This window comes from Borostomias antarcticus, assembly GCF_949987555.1.
Source record: "Borostomias antarcticus genome assembly, chromosome: 15".
Classification (NCBI taxonomy): Eukaryota; Metazoa; Chordata; class Actinopteri; order Stomiiformes; family Stomiidae; genus Borostomias; species Borostomias antarcticus.
In genome coordinates, this window is record NC_140248.1 from 7749544 (window position 1) to 7771033 (window position 21490).

General features: G+C 50.1%; 1 protein-coding gene across 1 annotated transcript in view; it reads right to left on the reverse strand.

Moving 5' to 3' along the window:
• Window positions 1-21490, reverse strand: part of spns2 (SPNS lysolipid transporter 2, sphingosine-1-phosphate) — a gene marked incomplete at its 5' end in the record, with an annotated part of 63991 nt that overhangs the window by 24117 nt on the left and 18384 nt on the right. The window contains one exon of the mRNA XM_084450569.1: window positions 3870-4029. Within this exon, the coding sequence (XP_084306695.1) occupies window positions 3870-4029 (160 nt within the window). The remainder of the gene's footprint in view (window positions 1-3869; window positions 4030-21490) is intronic.

Genomic DNA, 21490 nt, shown 5'->3' on the forward strand with positions numbered 1-21490 from the left:
ATATATATATATATATATATATATATATATATCCATCTATGAGGACACAGCTTTAGAAATGTTCTCACAGTCATATCCTTTAGTGATGCTAGGGTACATAACGTAGTAAAACAGCTTCGCCCTTGAGAGCTATTCACATGTCTCTGCCTCTGTCCTCCTCTCTCATTCCCTCCACACGCTCTCCACACCATCTGTCCAGACATGGAGGTTCATCTAGTGATAACGATAATTATTATCATTGCTAATGATACAGTATCCGGGGACCTTAATCTAGGGATGGACAATTGGATGGATGGATGGATGAATGGATGGATGGATGGATGGATGGATGGATGGATGGATGGATGAATGAATGAATGAATGAATGAATGAATGAATGAATGAATGAATGAATGGAGGATGGATGGATGGATGGATGGATGGATGGATGGATAGTTGGTTGGATGGATGGATGGATGGATGGATGGATGGATGGATGGATGGATGGATGGATGGATGGACAGATGGTTGGACAGGGGTAACTGCAGAGGGGTAAATATGAGTACACAGAGGGGATTCCAGATCAGTGTGTATGCAGTGTGGAGAGAAAGATTGTGGCGGGGTGGGGGGGGGGGGGGGGGTGGGGGGAGAGGAAGTGAAGGAGTTTGGGGGAGAGGGAGAGTGGGAGGCAGGTTTTATCTGAAATTGAACTTTTCGTTCAGCTCTCAAGGAGCCGCCATTATTCTGAGACGTGCTGTGAAAGCGAAAGAAGCGAAAGAAGCGAAAGAAGCTCCTGCAAAATGTCACGGACATCTCCTCACGCCGAGCAGGGGCCGTTGTCCCAGAAACAGGAAACTGTCCTAGCAACAACGCCACCGCGCACGCCGGCACAGAACAAGCGGGTATATGCAGAAAGCGAGCTATATCCAGATGGAAGAAGCGAATGACAAGACGCTGTGAAATACAAGGCAGACTGAGAGGGTAATGGCGGGTGGGGGCGTGCGTCGTGCCCTGAGGGGTCCGTCGGTGTTCCACGCCCACATCCCATTAGTCAGTCACTCCTCCCCCGCTCTGCACCTGACCGTTAGCAGTGTGACAGCTATCCTTGAAGAAAAAAATCGGTATTGTTGTGGTGTTACGTAATACCCATTGGGATGTTGCTGCCGGGAATTACGTGACGGGAATCTGCTGAGACTGAGGCATTTTTCCGATGGCGCAGTGTTGCTGTTTTTCCTCTATAGGTTGTTTGCCCCATATCCAACGTAACAGAAGATTTGCTGCTTCTGCACTGTGGTGATGCCCTGAAGAGGCAATCATTTCTGCCTCTTTGTAAACGTGTACGCATGCGTGTGTGTGTGTGTGCGTGTGTGTGTGTGTCAGAGGCTCTGACAGCTATAAGAAGGGATTAATCAAGGGCTGTAGGCCTAACGGTGACCCCTGCCCTCTGACCCCAGCCTCCACCGCTGTTACGCGCTGCTCCAGGTGGATGAGCCACGACCGCACGGGTCACGCACATCATGTGACCGCACCGTCACACACCCTCAGGAGCATACACAACACACACACATCATCATCATCATCCCTGCCGCCGTGTGACACTGAGGAGGCACGCTCTTTCCCAGAACCGCCTGTGCTGTGGTCTCTGTCGTGTGTTGTTTTGAATTACATGTTTATGCTGTCCTAAATGGTTTTACACAGCCACTGGTTTAGAATCCCAATTTGCTGTGTGCTTCTCTAAGGATGAAGTACGATCGCGATTACCGGCTCATTCTATATAATCTTGACCGTTGGCCTGTTATTACAGTTCAGTGTATTTTCGTATGAATCATGGCAGTGCTATTTTCTCTCCTTAGGGGCATATCATTTAGTGGATTCCCTCAGATAGCGGCGTCCATGTTGTCGTGTGCGTGTGGTCGCCAGACCATGACTGGCCTTCGGTTTGAAGAGGCAGCAGCAGCAGGCTTAGCAGCAGTACTTTAGAGTTAGGAGATGAAACTGAATGAAATATAACACATCCAAGCTCTCCTGTTTTCAGTGTCTTCTGGGACAAAATAATGAATAAAGATGAAATCCGTTGAAAGCTGAAACATGCGCATATTTTCACAGAAAATAGTCAAGCTTGAAGAAGCCCAAGACATTCGCTTTTGGCTTTCTGTCAGGAGCGATAATGTGATTATATTAGATTTGGAAAAGACACTTTAGATAAATGATGCAATTGTTCATTAACTAAAGAGAAAGATTACTCTGGGTCATCCAGAAGAAATCTTTTGATGATGATTGTTGATAGACGCCTCAAGGACATGATGTCAATGTTGAAGGAACACACTGAATCTGGCCATTAGATTCATTTCTGGCCAATAAGGCCATTTCAGCTCAACACAATAAACTGCCCCCCCCCTCCCCCCAATTACATTTGATCTGAATGACATTTCCTCTGAAAGGTTATTCAGATATGTCCCAAGTCAGTTCAGAAATGCAGAATGATGATCGGTATCAGTTTTAAGTCATGTGATCTCCCCATGGCTGCTGTTGCTGTGCTGGAGGCGGTTACATAAGGCCTGTCGACTGTGGTCTCGTTTGACTGATGGATTAGAGGGATGCTTCTATAGGAGGAGGGGGGTAGGAGATGGTGGGAGGGTGACACTGTCTCATAACATCATCAAGGATGGCCTCTGTGACCTCATCAAGGATGGCCTCTGGGGCGTGTGTCGGAGGGAGATGGGCTCATTCTTCCCGTTGGCTTAGCGGTGACAGCTTGTATGCTATTCCCCCTGGGGAAGCGGGCGGCCATCTTGGCTTTCTCCAGAAGGGGCCCATGGGGGATTAGCCAGAAGAGGGCCCGTTGAGGGGGTCAGCACATCCCTGAGCTGTCACTCTCCACTCCACAGCTGGGCTGAGGGGCCTTTAATGACCACACACACTGGCTCAGGGACCTCTAGAGACTCTAGTACACACTGGCAATATTAAGAGCCCTGCTCTACTGACCAATAGGAAGGACAGAACTGGACTATGATGATGTTTGAGGTATCACTAATACATTGTTACATCATCTGAAAATGCTAGTTGTTTTTTGGGGGGTGGTACAGAGCCTCCATCCCTGAAGAAAGCACTCAGAGGGAGCTATTCTCCACCCCGTGAATCAAAAGACCAGTCTGTTAACCCGCACCTCCCCCCTCTAGGCCTCAAACACACCAGGCATGGAGACACATCAACCAAATCCACGTTTTCCACACAACTCTGTCCTCTAATGTATCACATCACAGTGATGAAACTCCAGGCCAGGATCTCACATTAGTTGATCGGCGATTAAAACGTCTTTTCACAGCGAGAGGAGGTGCGTAGAGAGGAGAGCGAGAGGGCAGTGAGAGTGAAAGCACTATAATATAATATGATGTCTACAAAGGCAAAGCGTCACGCTAAATGAGCATGACATTTAATCAAGGCAGACAACTTTGTTTTGGCTACACACGCCAGTTAACTTCCAACAGTGCGGTTACTAACCTTCATGTCTAGATCATATCAGGTTATTAATACTGTAGCTAGATAGAGCTTTTGTCAGGCTTAAATTGCAGTGCTGAAGTACTGAGACAGTAACTGAACATGTTTACTGTATATATGGCACGTTCAGCAGTTTAGAAGATTAGAAGATTAGCTGAAGATTTTTGATGATCGGTAGCCTCACTAATATATCAAATCCTCACTTATTCAAATAAGCCCTTTCGGGTTTCTTACCTCACCTGCACACATCTCAATTTATATCAAATTATTGTTGTTATTTTATATGAATATTTGTGCAAAATAAACTATAAAAAAAACTATAAATAAACTATATCCTACTGACATTCCCTCTGCACTTCACACTAGAAAGGAAGTGATGTCATATTGCGTACCTCTTTGCTGATGAAGGAGCTGGAGAGGGTGACGGCAGACCAGAAGAAGATTCCGCAGCTCAGGATCACCTTCCTGTTGAAGCGGTCGCCCAGGTAACCGAAGATGGGGGCGGCGACCATGAAGCTGCAGATGAAGACTGTTGGAGAGAGGAGAGCGGAACTTTACATCACCTTCCCCGAGAGCATCACAGTGCGCTTCAGCCGAGTTGTGTGTTGTGTTGTGTTGTATTAGGCTAAGTTGTGTTAATATATCCAGGCTGCTTTCTCCCTGCCTTGCATTGAGGAACTAAGCAGCACCTCTGGTGGCAGCTCTACCCTTTGAGCCTGGCCAGGCCTGTAGAGCAGCTCTGTAGAAGAAACAGGGGTAGTAACACAGTGAAGGAGTCCCCGACGTCCCCCTGCCTAATAACCCAGTGTTCCTCTGCTGTATGCATAGCGAAACCACATATGACTGCGGCTGGCTGGTGGAGGCATATTGAAGACGGATGTTTCAGGCTCTTTGTAATGATGATGTTAATTAGGTCGTTAGAGTTGTCAGAACGTCCTCGGCCCCGCCCTGCTTCTGCCGCTGATCCGATCTAATCTTCACTAGGCTGTCGGGGAGAGCAAGAAATGGTAGCAAAACAACTCCTTGATGGCCTTAAACAGTGTCCTCAATGAAACACACAATAGGAAGTACACTGAAAGAGCACGGGTGGCTGAAAGCGTGTTTCCCTAATTCCCTCACTTCTAAATGGACAGCGTAGGTCAACCCGGGGAGGGGGTTGAGGAAATAACAAGTAGAAAGACGGAGCCCAAACAGGCCTGAGTATTTAATTCTGTCGGGGTTGTAGCCGCCACAGATACCCAGCAGAGGGGCGACCCTTGACAGTGAGGTCTGGGAATGGGCTTGGTTGGGAGGTGAGCGCTCTCCAAGAGCGTTGGTGCCTCACCAACATAAACCCTTCCTCTACGGGAGCAGAGGAGAGGAGGAGGAGGAGGAGGAGGAGGAAGAGGAGGAGGAGGAGGAGGAGGAGGAGGAGGTATAACACCTGCAGCATCACTGAGACAAGCCTGACTGTCTCTTTGAAACCATGACTGAGGAAAAGACCGTTGTTGGAAGTGAATGAGCTGTGATGCAGAGCTCATTCAAGACAGTGTAGCCCAGCCACCGTAGACACATACAGAAGCTGTTGTGTTTACCGTGTGCTCTCCAATCTCCACAGAGCACCGAGTCTCCAGCCAGACCAGTTTCTGCTGCCATCACTACCTGAGGTTCGAGCCCTGCTTTATTCTGTACTGGTTTTCAGCCAGCTATGGATGCCCACATCGTGATATTTAATAGCTTCCCATTTTAGAGGAAAAGATGCTGAGCTCAGCTAACTTATGGGATGTCAGTGTTTCCAAGCAACCGGTCCTATAAACTCACAACAGAAGGGGAAGGATCTGGACCCACATCAAGGCTACGGGGGAATGTGCAGTACCTCTGGAACTCTGAAACAACTGAGTCATTTCAACACTGACATTGGAGCTGTTCTATGGGATTGATCTTTAGCTGAACTTTACACTATTTGCTTTTATGATGATTTATTTTCATTTTCATTATTTAGTTTGGCAGTGGGTCGGTCATTAGTCAACATTACACTGAAAACTGAACTAACAGCAATTGCATAGCAGGCAGGTGTAACCTGGCTAGCCACCTTTACCAACACCCGTAGCTGAACTAGCCTGGAATATATCTCCTCTGTTCTGTGCGTTGTTAGTAGAAACACAAACGCAGCACATCAGTCCTTGTCAAATACTCAGGACCTTCTGGTGACAACATTAGATTCCCTCTTGACAGAACCGAGTACAAACTACATATTGCTACTCAGTGCTGATAGTTGATATCTCCCAGGGCTCTGATCTCACCGACTCTACAAGTGATAGGAATTGTGCCAACATCCATCGTGAAAACGGAGTAATGTCGTCTATCTTTGAAGTCAAACGCTGGCATCTTGGCATCAGTTCTTCGATCTTATCTCATATCTATTCTTCTCTTTTTTCTGTCTCTCTTTTCTGCTTCTCTCTCTCTGTCTCTGAGGCCTCCATAGATCATCAGTATTCAGGGCCTCTGCTGCAGGTCTATTGTGTAATGACGGGTGACTGCTCACTCTGGTTCTGATCAGTTCTGCTCCAACCTGCAGCCACACACACACACACACACACACACACACACGCACGCATACACACACGCACACATACGCACACACACGCACACACAATAACGGCAGGGCGTAACACAAACAGATAAGACAGGCAGAGCTCCATAATCACACTGCAACACATGGGCTTCTACTTTAAATAGCCTGAGGAGAGAAACACAACCAGTCTCACAGGGGTGTCATGGCCGCTTAGCTGACTGTCTAAACAACATGACCTCACATGATTAAAGAGCGTATTAAGGGGAATAAAGTGTAAAGAAAGTAATTATGTGGGGACCACACAGGGGCTCTCTCTCCTGTTCTGGGTTATGAACAGTGCAGCTTCTGGAAGGCTTATGAATACAGTAATTTCTGGTAGGCTTATTATCGCCTCGCTCCACTCTCAACACCTGGGAGAGGAGTCTGTGTTTGACAAGGTGTAAGACTTTATTCAGCGTTAGCCAGAATAACCTATCATTAACCTCTGTGTGTTGGAGTTAAGGACTCGGCTCTCTGTTGGTGTGATAATGTTGTAACTCCCTGGGAGTTTGCATCACGTTAAGCTCCAGTTTAAACAGAAAAGAGGAGATTAGGGAGAGTGTCTCGCTGCACCACTGTACAAGCCTGATTACATAACGAGTAGGGAGGGCAACGCTGCCAAACTCTCTTACACCATGATTAACGTGATTAACACACACACATTTGTTTGACTAGGATCCATTCACCAAATGAGTTTTGCTTCCCATCATCGCACGCTAGCTCAGTCAACAGGAAAGGTCAGGAAGATTCCGGCGCTCTGACAGGATGGCGTGCCAGTCGGCGGTGAGCGCACCTGCAGGACGCCAAACCTCCGCTGTCTACCTGACGCCGGATCAGCTGTGGCGTGACTAACAGCCACAGATATGTTCCCAGAGTGGATTCTTTAGGATGTTTACCGTCATTATTCTCACACTGAGTCATCGTCTTATTGACGTTGTGTCTGCATGAGCGGGGCCCCAGGAAGTGTTGGTTTACTGTACGACAGCGCGCCCACGTCCCTTCCCCACAGCCTGGGAAACTCTGCTACTGAACACTATCTAGTCTGAACGCCCCTACACTACACTAACCTACACTGACACACCATAGGAAACCACCCAACAGATAAAGAGATTTCCCCTATTTGAAAAATAGGAGACAACATTTGATGTGAATAGGAAAATACACTTTTAAGGGCCTATATGTGTTCAAAACAATTCCCCAGGCTGCTCAATATATTGGATTTATGATGGAAAAATACCTAAGATGCCTCAGAAAAAGTTCTCTTATCCGCTCTCCCTTCAAAGATTGAAAGCGCTTGAGAATACTCTCAGTATCAGTCTCCATTCTATCTGCTTTCGAATCATAAATAGCTGCCATTTGTGCTGACTCAGGATAAAGCGATTGCACAGTCTAAAGAGCACCTCTAAAACAACTCAAACCGAGAATGAGGAACACAGATTATGTTCCAAAAGTGAAAGTGACTCCCTTTCTCGGTCTAAATACCTCCATCAGTCAGGGTGAAGGAGGACGAGGTTGACGTGTCTTCACTCCTCGTTTCACCATCACCACCAAGCACACGTCCACTCAATCATAACCGGGCTCCGTAGGCCAGTGGTCAAGCGGCGCCGGACGATGCTGATTGGCGTTCTGGAACTGAGGCAATCATCGTCCACATCCTCTACAGCTACCACTCACATTCCAACGTATTATTGTGTCTTGTTTATGGAACTGCTGGGGCCCACATGGGGTCCACGTCTTCGTTTGACCCCGACACACAACGCACAGCGCCAGCCGGTGCTGAAGACAAATAATTTATCACAAATAAAGAGCCGACATGACTCTCACATGTGAAAATGGCAGGAAACTCCTTTAATCAACAGTTGAGATTTACAGTGTGTGGGTTTCCGTCATCCGGTAAACGAACTCTGGGACGTTAGCGCCACAGGCCAAGAGGAGGAAACGGCTTTGATGAGCTACTTCATAAGACAATGGTCAGCTTTGACCAGCAGATCAGCTAGTGACTATCTTTTAAACAAGCCGGACCGGGAGGTGCTACTGTCTGGTCAAGCTACGCCGTCGCTGGAGTCGAGGGTGACCTATGATCTACCTCTGAGGAGAGTTGGCAGTCAGTGTGACCGAAACCAGTCAGCAAACAGGAAATGAGCAATCGTTGAGTGTTTGACACAGCAAATTGTCACAGCTGTGTTGTTTTAGCTTAGAAGGTGAACGTTTTGAATGGCGTGATTATTTAATGAGTAATGCACAATGTGACTTTGATCTGTTTGACTAGAGTGGCCTTCCGCACGGGGACCGCAGTAAGGGGACGGCTTTTATCAGTCCTGTAGACGCTCTGTCAGACAGACTATTGAATGGTGGGTAAATACTGAGGCTCTTGATTTATAGCTCTGGTCGTTTATGGAGTGTGTTTTCTGATAGCTGCCAGTGATAATGGTGGCACAACTCAGACAGTCTGTCTCTGAGGGAAGTGACTCAAGAGCAACACACAGAACATCCTCTTCTGAGACACCACTGCACACACGGCGTCTCTCTGGGGTATATAACCTGTTCCCTTGTAATACCTCGACAAATGATTCATATATTTCAGAGCATTTTGCTAGCAACATGTTTTGTTCGTTAAATGTGAGACCAAATTGAGTTATATATAACTGAGGAGGATAACTGAGGTTAGGGAAGAAGAAGACCACGACGTTATTAACACAAACCTGACGCGCCTATCACCCCCGTGCCTACGCACTCGATTCCCACCGATTATCAGCAGTATAAATAGGCTCCTAATCCACCTGTTCTCTCTTGTGCCGATGCTTCTGCATCCCACCCCCTCCCTGTCTCCTCCTCTGCTCCCTGTCTCCTCCTCTGCTCTCCAGCTCCTCTCTCTGCTCTCCAGCTCCTCTCTCTGCCGTCCAGGTACCATGCAGGGGGAATACCTGCTGAGCTCCGGGAAGCCCGGCAGATAACCAAAGGGACTCATCTGCCACAACCAGAGTCTCCTGCCCGGATACAATAAATCAGCTCTTTCATTCATTCGTTTGTTCGTTCGTTCGTTCGTTCGCTCGCTCGCTCATTCATTCGTTCGTTCGTTATTTCGTTCGTTCGCTCGTTCGTTCGCTCGTTCGCTCGTTCGCTCGTTCATTCACTCGTTCGTTCGTTCGCTCGCTCGTTCGTTCGCTCGTTTGTTCGTTCATTCACTCGTTCGTTCGTTCGCTCGCTTGCTCGCTCGTTCGTTTGCTCGTTCGTTCGCTCGTTTCGCTCGTTCACTCGTTCGCTCGTTCGCTCGTTCGCTCGTTCGCTCGTTCGCTCGTTCGCTCGTTCGCTCGTTCGTTCATTTGTTCGTTTGTTCTTTCATTCATTGGTAACCATTCTTCCAGTAAACTTCCCTAAACGCATTCAGTTATTGGTGTGGTCTTTGAATAGGTACATCTTTACTCGGTGGCGTCTCTCTCTCTGGATGAACCGCAGACTTCTGACAAGGACGTAGCTGACTGGGGCGCGGCGCGCATCCATAATGCCGCTTGAAAGAGACGACCCAACTTCACCCCACTGTTTTGAAAACCCAGCCGTTCATTCACACAGACTACCAGCCCTCGGGGGAGAGGTGCCTTTTAGAGGCCGGTTTGGGAGGAGCGGCCTTCTACACTGCTTCTGTAGGCTGGATGAATTAATCATTGCTCGACTATGTACTTCTTTTTCATTCCTCGCACTTCAATACAACTGTGTGTGGAGTTGGGAGTCGCCTGAGGCGTTCATCAAAAAACCCTCAAAGTCTCTCCTAAACTCTCGTATTCTCTGTGTAGTTCTGTGTGAATTGGCAATGGCAGGCAAACTGACAACACTCTACACATATTCCAAATCAGAGCAGATGCATATTAAATTGAACACTTGATGGAAGTGTCACACCCTGTACAGAAATTCCTCAAATTCCTAATGGGTATGCTGCACATATTTCTCAGAGACGGACCAGTTTGACTCTCAGGGAGCAAATTATATCAATTACAGTGATTGGTTGCTTCTGGAACATTCCATTGGAGGACAATCATTGTGGTGAGAAGGGCATGTTTCTATTTTCAATTCCCAGGAACCTGTAACGTGGGTCTAGTTTCGTTTGGTACGTGGTTGATGCCCCAGGCTGAAAAATCATGTCTGGTAATTACCTCTTTGACAAAGCTTAGGGCTACAACAGGGAAGCCCCTGATGATAGCGCCACGGGACACGAGAGAGGACGGGGGATGAGATCGTGGTGCCCACGCACGGAGAGGCCTTCTGTAGGCTACGCCTCCACACAGCCGAGAGAGAGCTTTTAGTGTGTCACTGTTACTGCAGAGTTCACAGTCTGCCAGGAAGTAGCTCGGATACAGCGATGGCGTCGCACAGCCAGCAAGAGAAGATTTCTCATCTGTCAGTGAATAAGATAACAGGGAAAGCCTCCTCTATGGCAGCCTATGAGTTTATGGTGTTTTACCAAGTGGGCGAATGGAGTCTCGGTAGAGAATAGTCCGACAGCTACTCAGGTACGACAGGAAGACGTACTCAGTCCTCTCTGGAGATCATACAGTCCACACAGAGTCTCACTCTTGGAGAGAGATCACAGAGAGCTCTCCACCCCCACAGCCGCCAGGAGAGATCCTGTTGTGCCCCTCCCTCTCGCCAACACATCCCACGCTCCCCGGGGAACAGGGGAACACCCGCGCATCCTGCCTCCGCTTTGATTGGCCGAGGGCCGATCATCCCGTGCGATGAGTCACCCCCCAATGGTTCAAATCCGCTGTTTTATCCCCATGAATAACACATCAGCAGGGGCTGTGTGTTACGTGTGATTGATATTCACTGAGCCTGTATACATTTCCCTATGAAACAACTAGCCAATGAGGAGAGCCCCTGCAAGGCCCTGGGTCCGGCTTGGGGACGGCGAACGGACTGCGGTCCGCTTGATCTCCCACATTAAAGTTTGTGGACAGCAAATCCATTCCCATTTGGTAGATAATAGCCTAGTTTTATTTTGATAACAGTTTCTTTTGACTATCTGTGGTAGCACAGGGCGTTATTATGGTGTTGTTGTGGTGTGGTGGAGGGTGATATGGTTGGATGGGCCGGTTAAAAACTGTTAAAGGGCACAGGAACACATTGGGATACAGACCCCCCCACTGAAGCAGACAGACTAGCAGACACGCATCAGCGTGGGTCTGGCAGCTGTGAGACCTGCTGTAACCGGCAGCACAGATACGTTCGGCCGGGGACGAGGTCCGGAGACCGAGGGATCCAAATAGCTCTGGGCTGACACAGAATAACCACATCCTATCTGCTGCAGGTCTGGACACGTCTGTCCTGTCACTACTATGTATGTGTCACTTACAGCTACATATAGTGTCACTTTGACCTGGTGTGCGTGGGTGTGTGTGTGTGTGTGTGTGTGTGTGTGTGTGCGTGCGTGTGCGCATGGGCGTGTGTGTGGGTGTGTGTGCACATGCGTGTTTCTATATGTGAGTGTTTGACAGTGTCACCTCTCAAACATTCTGCTTCCGTAAAACAGCCCAACCCCCCTGTTCAGTTTCTGTTGACTCTCCTGCAGGTCTCTGCCCTCTGTGCGTCAGCCAAGGTCACACTGTCTGCTGTCCAGACTGAGGGCTAGTGACTCACTATTATGCATATTCATATCTGTCTCACACCCTGCTTTCTTGGTCTGGCTTGTTTTTGGGGGGCTCAGGAAAAAAATGTTGAACAAATGTTGAATTCCAAATACATTCACTGTGATACATTAATCAACTAAGCAATTCTTGTTTGTGTTGAATTGTCTAAAACCAAATGCGTTTTAATTTCCCCAAATCATTTAATCTACAGAGACGGGCTGTTGTAGTCTTTCGTGTATAAGTGGTTGTCATTCAGTTGTTGCACAATTTAGTTCCAAAATCCAGTCAATCATCAATCTTCACCCTTGATTCCAACTGGAGGAATGTGAGCTCTTTGATTAGACTGGCTGTGTGGTCTGTCTGCTTTCCACACAGGTCCTGTTCCGCTGCCTCGACACGCGATTCACTCCCTTTGAGAGAATCAAAGAGCGGCCGTGTAGCTGGTTAGACCTCAGAGTCTTCGGTGACTCACCGCGGCTCTGAACTGATACTCCCCTCAGCGAGGGACGGTCTGACTTTCCACAGACATTTTGTCACCCGAATATCAATACGGTGGAAAACAACATTCCCCAACGCTACGTGAATGACCGCACCTGCTTGTGACTAGGAAGTTGAGTGTTTACGTCTGAGGAGGGATCCACCCAGAGCACCTTTAAGGAAGGTAATCCGGCCCCACATACCTCCTGCAAATATCTAAGGCTCAAGCTGAGAATATGTGAGGCACTCAAACTATGAAGTTCAGCCTGGCTAGTAGAGAAACAAGGCCTTGGCTGCTCCTCTCACACACTGTACTGTGAAAGTTGATTGTTTCTAATGACAGACACTGATTGTCAAAGAAAAGGAGAGGACATTAGGCCAGCCAGGCTGGATCAGGTATAACAGGTGTGTGGGGTACACATACTGTATGTGCAGTTGGATTTCAACAGGAAACTGACGCATTCTGTGACAAAGCCCACTTTCCAGTCATCTCTGGTCCGGCTTAGGCACTCATCAGAAAGACTGTGAATGGGCTGGAAACTCGGCTTTGTGTCTGATCTGTTTGAGTACATAACTTTGGGCTATAAAGGAAAGAACGCCCACAAAGCAAACAGATTAGTGGGCAATACAGGCCCGGCTGTCCGGTTTGTCTCGTGAGTTACAGGGGGTCGGGGGAACCATTCAGAATCCATTGTGCTGTTCGTTCAACAGAGGCAGAAGCCAACTGTAAAGCCTCACCTGGTTCTCTCTGCTCCAACCACTGGCTTCCCCATTCAGACTCACACTCACATCCATCTGCTGCTCCACTTCCAACGTGCTCAGGGCTCCCATCGAGCCTCTTATAACCCTGATGTTGTGCTGATGCAGAACAATGAGAAAGACCCTTTAATAAAGAGTAAACTTTTTTTTTTAAGGGTCAAAAATATTTGGATGATTTTCCTAACAATGAGATTTCAGTCAGTTTATCAACGCAGGGTGTGGAGGGGGGTTGGGATGTTGGGGTGCTGCAGCTGAGGTGACAGAATCAAACTGTATCCAGGCAGGGAGAGACTGTGGCTTACAAAATGCTGAAGACTGGAAAAGCTACGATTAGTCAAGCACACACACACACACACACACACACACACACACACACACACACACACACACATCCTTGAGAATATTACTGTTTTATCAGAGAACAATCATTTCTTTATTATTGTCCAGAGGCGAGTGGTACCGTATGTGTAACAGCTGTGGACATACAGTAAGTATATGAATCATGGTGGGTTAGGGTGGAGGCCCCTAATGTCATAATTAGTCTAAATGACCTCGGTGCAAAATCTGCAAATTGCCTTAAGGAGAGAGCCAACATATACAGCCCTACCTGGCAGAGCAGATGTAGTTTCCTGGGTTTCTGTATTCTGCACATAGACACCATAGCAGAATATCCTCTGTGTACATGCGTGTGTGTGTGTGTCTCTGTGTTTGTGTGTGATACAATTTTTCATACACAAACAGAGACACTAGCCTATATCTCTCGCTCCGTTTCACATGGAGCGAGAGGGCAATGTCACGTTGGATTCACACAGCTGCTTCATACAGAATGGCTTAGAGAACGATAGCTTTTTCATGATGTATTCTATAGACGAGCGGACTGGGAAATGGGAAGGTGGAGAACTGCTATTAGATCCTCCCAGCGACTCACAGAGATGGGAGGCAAGGGCCCGAGAGACCGGTTCTAAATTTAGCCCACAGAGAGAAGCAAAATGTTGTTTTCTTGCTTTTTTCCCTCCCTTTTTAACCAACCGTCTGTGTTTGTGAGTGTATAATTGTGGAATATCAAGCAGGAGCAAGAGGAGGATCTAGCTACATGGATTTGCATTGCTAAATGAAGGCTGTTTCCCTCAGGAGCTGGACTGAGACAACGCTGTAGACGCAATGCCAGCAGAGTGTGTGGCGTCTTAATGAGAGCTGAGCTTCTGAGAGATCAGCCTTGCCTTTATCACAACACCAAACAGACAGTACAAGGTCCAGTGGGGTCCTGGGTCTCTATGGCTGAACACAATGGACTGTGACAATGGACTTAGCCGTGACATAAAACAATAATAGACAGTCCCCAAAGTATCTCTTGGGCTAGAATGGATAGGGGTGGGAAGGGCAGCGGATTCAATAAGCTGTCCTCCAGCTAAAGTAAATGAGCTCATACCACACTTCAGACGGATAACTTCGGGGATTTTAATTAAGCCATTAAGCCACAATGCAGAGCTGAGGCTTGGAGAGAGTGCAGGTCCTCCAGTCTGGGATAGTATATCCTGAGAGCTGACTAATAATGGATAATGATATCTCAGCTCTGACAGCTCGATGAAAAGGGACCATATGCAGTCTACTGGGTTCAGAAAGGCCTGCAGTATAAAGACCGGCCCGGAATATAGTACAGTAGGTCCGGCATCTCAACAGTGGTGTGCGTTGTGTGTTTTTCTCAGGTTTGAGGAGTGGCAGGCTGTTGTTCTCTTTCCTCTGATGATTCAAGCTCCCTGACTACCTCAGGGGGGGCGTGACTGACACAGAACACCATCCCTGACGGGTCGCCATACTTCAGGGCCCGGGACATGCGCGCTAATGGTTGCGCACACTAATGGGTGTGCGCTTTAATGGCTGGCACGTCAGTCGGGCGTGCACGCCTGTCCACATGCCTCACGCGTTCTCACGTGCTCTCTCTCTCTCTCTCTCTCTCTCTCTCTCTCTCTCTCTCTCTCTCTCTCTCTCTCCCCAGTATTCCCCTTTCAGAACCCAGGCCAAGACGACGCGCTCGCTGGCGGGTGGAGCTCCAAACATCCCCGCATTCCGCACATTTATTTTCACCAGAAAACGTCTTCCAAGAAACCAAACAGCCCCAGCTTCAGTAGTGTTGTATTACCGTCACCCCTGTCGACCGTTTGATAAACGCTTCTCGAGCATGGGAGCTGCCCGTGTAGCACGGAGCCTGTTTAGGCGCGGAGGAATCCAGTGGTTAACTTCTATATAGAGGCGAGCGAGCAGGGTTGCCAAGTTTTGGTTAAAACCTCATGTCTTTTTAGTGAATCCATCTGGAGCAGCGAGGGCTGTTGGTCTCCTCTTGTCACCAGGGCCGCTCCGCTAGCCCATTAGCCTCCAGCTCCCCTCTCAGGTCTTTCAGCAGGCGGCACATTTGCTCCGGGGGTCCTGGGACGACGTGGCCCGCTGAAAGCTGAGGTCTGGGTACTCCAGCTGGGCCGTTAGCTACTGCTGCTGCCGCTAGCCTTTAGCATGGGTGGGTGTGGAACTGCTACTTAGTACTCCTAAGCAGGCACTAGCGTAGGCGGTAAGTTTTGCGCAAGGAAATACGCTCAAACACTTTCATTTCCTTGGGGAGAAGCGTTGAGAGACATACGGCGACGACCCAGACAGACTGCGAGGGCCCAGACTTCTCTAATAGACTTCTCTGCAACACATAAACTATCCTGTCATTTTCTGCTTGGGACACATTCCCGTGGACTGTGGCTCGTCCGTCAGCGCTGTGGGATCCAGGGGGATCCATTTTGGTGCAGGCTGAGGAGTTTTTCTTTCCTGCGTGCCATTTTCCTGCCATAACTACAGGAACAGCTGATTTAATGACAGGCCCTTTACTGAAATGACAGAGGACGATGGAGTATGTGTCCGTTTGTGTGTTTGTGTGTGTGTGTGTGTGTGTGTCTGCTGCCAAGGTTGTTTGGACCACTGGGACAGAAAAACAAGTCTGCATGGATACACAAAGAAACGCACACACACACACACACCAAACACACACCACACACGCACATTTTATGATGAATGGAGGAACTCACAAATGCATACAGTACAACCTTATCCTATCTTTGACCTTGAGAGGCTGAAGACTGTTGAATGAATGCATGACTGTTTGACTAGTGGGCTGGGAGTGTGTGTGCGTGCTTGTCTGTGTGTGTGTGTGTGTGTGTGTGTGTGTGTGTGTGTATGTGTTCCCTATTGATCCGTTGATGTCAGTCAAAAGAGAAAGACTCCCGAGCGTCTCTCTGGGCGCCGGGCGCGGCTGCAGCAGGGCTATTGATCGGCGCTCTGACGAGCTGGGAGGATCTCCCGACACTCCGCCATTACCGGACCCTGAGGCCTCATCCGTCCTGCGCAGGCGGAGGAGAAGGGAGACCAATCAAGGGATGAGACAGCAGCTCTATTTTAGGCCCCGTGTCTCCTCCGCAGCGCCCGGACCTGCCTCTAGGGGGCTGACGCCGGGGCCGAGCGTGACCCTCCGCCGGGGAAGGGGAGGAACCCGATACGGCGTTTACCTAAGGAGCATGCCCTTCTCCTCCCCCCACTGAGCACTCATTGGTGGCGTGCTTGTGTTAATTGGCTCTGATCTCCTGATTGGATTGGCAGCCGCTCCGTGGGAAGACTCTTGGCCCTGGGACAGGAAGTGAGGCGGGTTGAGGGGGGGGGTAGAGGGGGAGCGTATGGGGGTGCCAATCACAGTCTGGCAACTGCCCTCCTCCGAGATGTGTCCTATAAAAACAGCCGCAGAGAGAGAGAGCGAGGCCAGGGCCCCCATCTGAGGCCAGGGGGCAGGATGAGGCTGGTGATGACCCCAACACACACACACACACACACACTCGGACGCACACGCACACACACATGAACATACAGTACGTATGCACAGACCCGCGCACGTGCACGCACACACACACACACACACACACAAACACACACACACACACACACACACACACACACACACAAACACACCATATCTGAACCAGTGTCAGGACCACTCAGGGCTAAAGAAATGATCCTCCAGAGATCCAATACAGAAGCAATCCATGATCAGCGACCCAGATTCAATTTCCAGATTGCAAACAAACACACTGATGTGTTTGAACACTGATCGTCTGCTCAGCTCTCTATCCAGTATCGGTCTCAGCATCAGCCGGCCAACCAAACACAGAAGAGAACACCACTGCTGGGGTTTGGAAATCAATAGGGTCATTAAACCTTACACCCATGTGTGGGGAGGGGGAGGAATTCACAGGTGTCTCTATCTCTCTCCCTTGCTCCCTACATCCCTCTGTCTCTCTCTCTCTCTCTCTCTCTCTCTCTCTCTCTCCCTCTCTCTCTCTCTCTCTCTCTCTCTCCCTGTCTCTCTCTCTCTCTCTCTCTCTCTCTCTCTCTCTCTCTCTCTCTCTAGGTGCCAGTCAGATTGACAGCAGAACAGCAGCAGCTGCCAAGCAGAGCTGCGGGCATGTCTTGTCACGCCTAATCACCGACAGACAGACAGAGAGAGATAGAGAGAGAGAGAGAGAGAGAGGGATGGAGGGATGGAGGAAGAGAGACACCAGAAAGCGGGAGCAGCTGTGAGGAGGCAGCGCAGCTGATCAAGCAGTGATAGCTCTACTCCACACCGGGAGAGCGAAGCAGGGAAATCACCACGACCATTATAGAGTAACTGGAAACCGGGGGAAGCAGCCCTCTTCATAAACACACTGCTAGCCACAGTTGCTAAGGGGGCTTCAGATGGCGGAAACCTCGGTCTAAGCTGCGGTTTTCAGTTTCTGTATCGAAAGACAATTGGGAGTGGGGCGCAGGGGCGAGGCGTAGGGAACGAAGCGCCGCTGACGAGACGAGTGACGAGTGTTAATGAGACTCGAGCCTCCATCCCAAACTGTCCCCATTCCACAGAGATCAGTGTCCGGGTGACAGACTGACACCCGGGTACGTCTGGATGTGTTTGCGTGTGTGTGCACAAGTGTGTGTGTGTGTGTGTGTGTGTGTGTGTGTGTGTGTGTGTGTGTGCGTGCGTGTGTGTGTGTGCGTGTGTGTGTGTGCGCGTGTGTGTATGCACAAGTGTGTGTGTGTGTGCGTGTGTGTGTGTGCGTGCGTGTGTGTGTGTGCGTGTGTGCGCGTGTGTGTATGCACAAGTGTGTGTGTGTGTGTGTGTGTGTGAGTGTACGTGTGCGTGTGTGTGAGTGTCGTGTTTCAGACGGGGTGGGCAGCCCCAGACAGAGCCGGGCATGGAGACCGTCTGCAGCCTGGCAGTGATGAATGGAGGACAGGTTGAAGAGAGAACAGCGCCTCCTTCCCCACCCAGGGTCCGCCGGCCCGGCCCCAATAAAACCCGTCCCCGTACCAGAACACTGAAAACCCATAATAATGATAATGGCTTGCATTTGGCATTGGTACAGGCAGGCGTATAAAAGCTCCTGCCTCAAAGCAGCTTCGCCACAATAACTCACTGACGCTAATGGGAACGGAAAGTTCTCTCACGTTCCTCCGTCTGGAGGTGAACAATGCGGACGCCTGAAGACTCCTCAGAACCTGCGACGGGTGAAATATCATCCGGGGGAATCCCCTCCTCCATCGGCCCTTCGTCTCTCCGTGCCCACGGGGGTCTGTCGGTCCGGTGAGGCGGCCTCAGCCTCGGGGGGCCGTCGGCGCAGAGACCTGTCATCTCCGACGGAAGGGCCGAGCCCGGGCTTGGGGCCGCGTCGGCGGTCTGACAGGCGTGTCTCGGGTCGGGGCTGGGCCGGCCGGTTCAGGAATGACGAGAGTCTCGGCTCTCTCTCTCTCTCTCTCTTGTCTGTGCTGACGGACAGGTGGCCCCTGGGGCCCCGACGCATTCCAAGCATCACCTGAATGACATCTATAGAGACCTGATCTCCCTCGCACAGAGGGCCCCTCTCTCTCTCTCTCTCTCTCTCTCTCTCTCTCTCTCTCTCTCTCTGGGCCTCTCGTCACACACACACACGCACGCACACATTCACACACACACGCACGCACACATTCACACACACACATTCACACACACACACACACTCAGATCTGTGCAGAAATGTGCTTGAGGCACCCCTACACTAACACAAACACTCACGGTACACACGCACAAAACCACTAATGGCTTTTGTTGTGTTTGACTGAACGGTCATCTGAGCCTAATTGATTAAACCAAATTAGCTTAATCGGTTTTAGTTGTCCTTGGCGCCCGCTGCTTCTTTGGTAGCCAAAAGAGTTAATGTTGCACATCCTGAGTGGGAAGACGGTTGTACCACAGCTCCTATATTTCAGTCTGGGGCCTGAAGCCAGACCTATGGCTTCAACCAGAGCCACAGAGACAGCTAAAACGACTAGGCGCAAACATCCAAACTGAGCCAAGCCAGAAGTCAAACAGGGCTGGTAGAAACAGGCCCTGTTAGGGATATTCTTGTTGATTCCAGAGCTGAATACTGCAGCAGTGCGGTCAAGGTGTGAGGGTGACCTGGCCTCACGAGGAGACACTACACCCCTCCCCCCGCCGCCCACAGAACAACCGCGTCTGCACTTCCAGGTCCCAGGTGGGAGGAAGTCAGGGGGCAGCCAAGGAGAGAGGGAGAGAGACAGACGAGAGAGGGAGAGAGACAGACGAGAGAGGGAGAGAGGGAGAGAGACAGAGGTAGAGAGGGAGAGAGACAGAGGAGAGAGGGAGAGAGACAGAGGGAGAGAGGGAGAGAGACAGAGGGAGAGAGACAGTGGGAGAGAGGGAGAGAGAGAGAGAGACAGAGGAGAGAGGGAGAGAGACAGACGAGAGAGGGAGAGAGGGAGAGAGGGAGAGAGACAGAGGGAGAGAGACAGGGAGAAAGGGAGAGAGACAGAGGAGAGAGGGAGAGAGACAGAGGGGAGAGATAGAGGAGAGAGGGGAGAGACAGAGGGAGAGAGACAGAGGGAGAGAGGGAGAGAGACAGAGGGAGAGAGGGAGAGGGAGAGAGGGAGAGACAGAGACGAAAGAGGGCAAGGCTGCGGGCAGAGGCTCGCCCCCACGCAGGTGCTCACAGAGTGAGGGTTTGTTCTCCGTCCAGAAAGGGGGTTGAAGAGTGGGTTGGGATAAAACTGCAAACACACACACACACACACACACCACAGACACACACACACACACTCGTTCTCCACCCCCACCCTGTCTGAGATCCCGCCAGCACCCTAACCTCCCTTTCACACCTAGGTTCCTAAACCGAGGGGAGCGGCTCCCACAGCTCCGGGCCCTGGCCGCCTGCATTCCTCAGGGGCAGCGCAGACTGGGGTCAGCCGGGGCTCAGGGGCCGAGCGGAGTCAGCCTGGCTCAGACCGACCCGGCCCAGCTTAGCTCAGCCCGGCCCACATCGGCCTGGCCCAGCCCAGCCCAGCCCAGCCCAGCCCCAGCCCGGTCCAAGCCCAGCCCAGCCCAGGGGGCAAAGGGCAAAGCAGCAGTGCCACTCCAATGACTATGTTGGTGTGTGTGGGGGGGGGGGGGGGGGGGGGGGGGGGGGCTTTGCGTTCTATAAGTGGGCATATTTTGTGTGCCTATCCCCATGCACGACAAAAGCAGACATTCTTTTTACATAAACAAAAAAAACGTTTTTTTTTTAACAGCAACTACAACAATTACATAGACCTCCGGATGCACAGCCTTTTAAGGGTTTTAGACATTTAAATACATGACATTCAGGCTTTCAGATCGGAGAACAGCGTACAGAATGTGCTCGGGCGAAACAGCCTTATTGTCAAAGGTCAGCGAGTCCCCAGAAATGCCAGCCCCCCCCCCCCCCCCCCCCCGCCGACTCTACACTAATGGCGTGCATTTTTCCCTCACCGCCTTCTCTGCCTGAGCCCGGCTTAAAATGCAGCGGCTGATTTCACACATTACCGGCAGGCTGGCGGCGGTGCCTCGCGGGCACTTGTGCGAGAAAAGGTCAGGGGGCCAGGATGGGTAGTGAGGAGGATGAGAGACAGCCTCCCTGACGGAGAAAAAATAATCTCGTCGAGATTTCTCACCTGTCAGTCACAGCGCGGCCACGTCATCCGACTGCATCTCCTCACCCTTGGGGCGAACACGCTCAGGGAGACTGACAGAGGAATCTGTCCTATTTTAGGGAGGTGAATTGAGTTGAAAACAAAGGATAATTGAGTGAAAACAAAAATATCATCACTCATAGAGAGGTAGAAAGGGAAGTGCAATATGATTACGTGATAAAACGGCGTATTCATTTGAAAGCTGAGAGATGTTATTAAGTGCCTTTTGTGCAGAACGGTTCTGCTCTAAACGCTCTATTCAGCCGGGCCAGTGTGATTTTTCATTTAGTGAATGTGCAGTGAAAGGGAAACACTGGGCTATATTTTATTCTCAGCCCTCTTCCTAACCCGCTCCCCAACCATCAATAGCACCCTGTGTGTGTTTGTGTGTGTGTGTGTGTGTGTGTGTGTGTGCGTGTGTGCGTGCGTGCGTGTGTGTGCGTGCATGTGTGTGTGTGTGTGTGTTGTGTGTGTGTGGTGTGTGTGTGCTGTGTGTGCGTGTGTGCGTGCGTGCGTG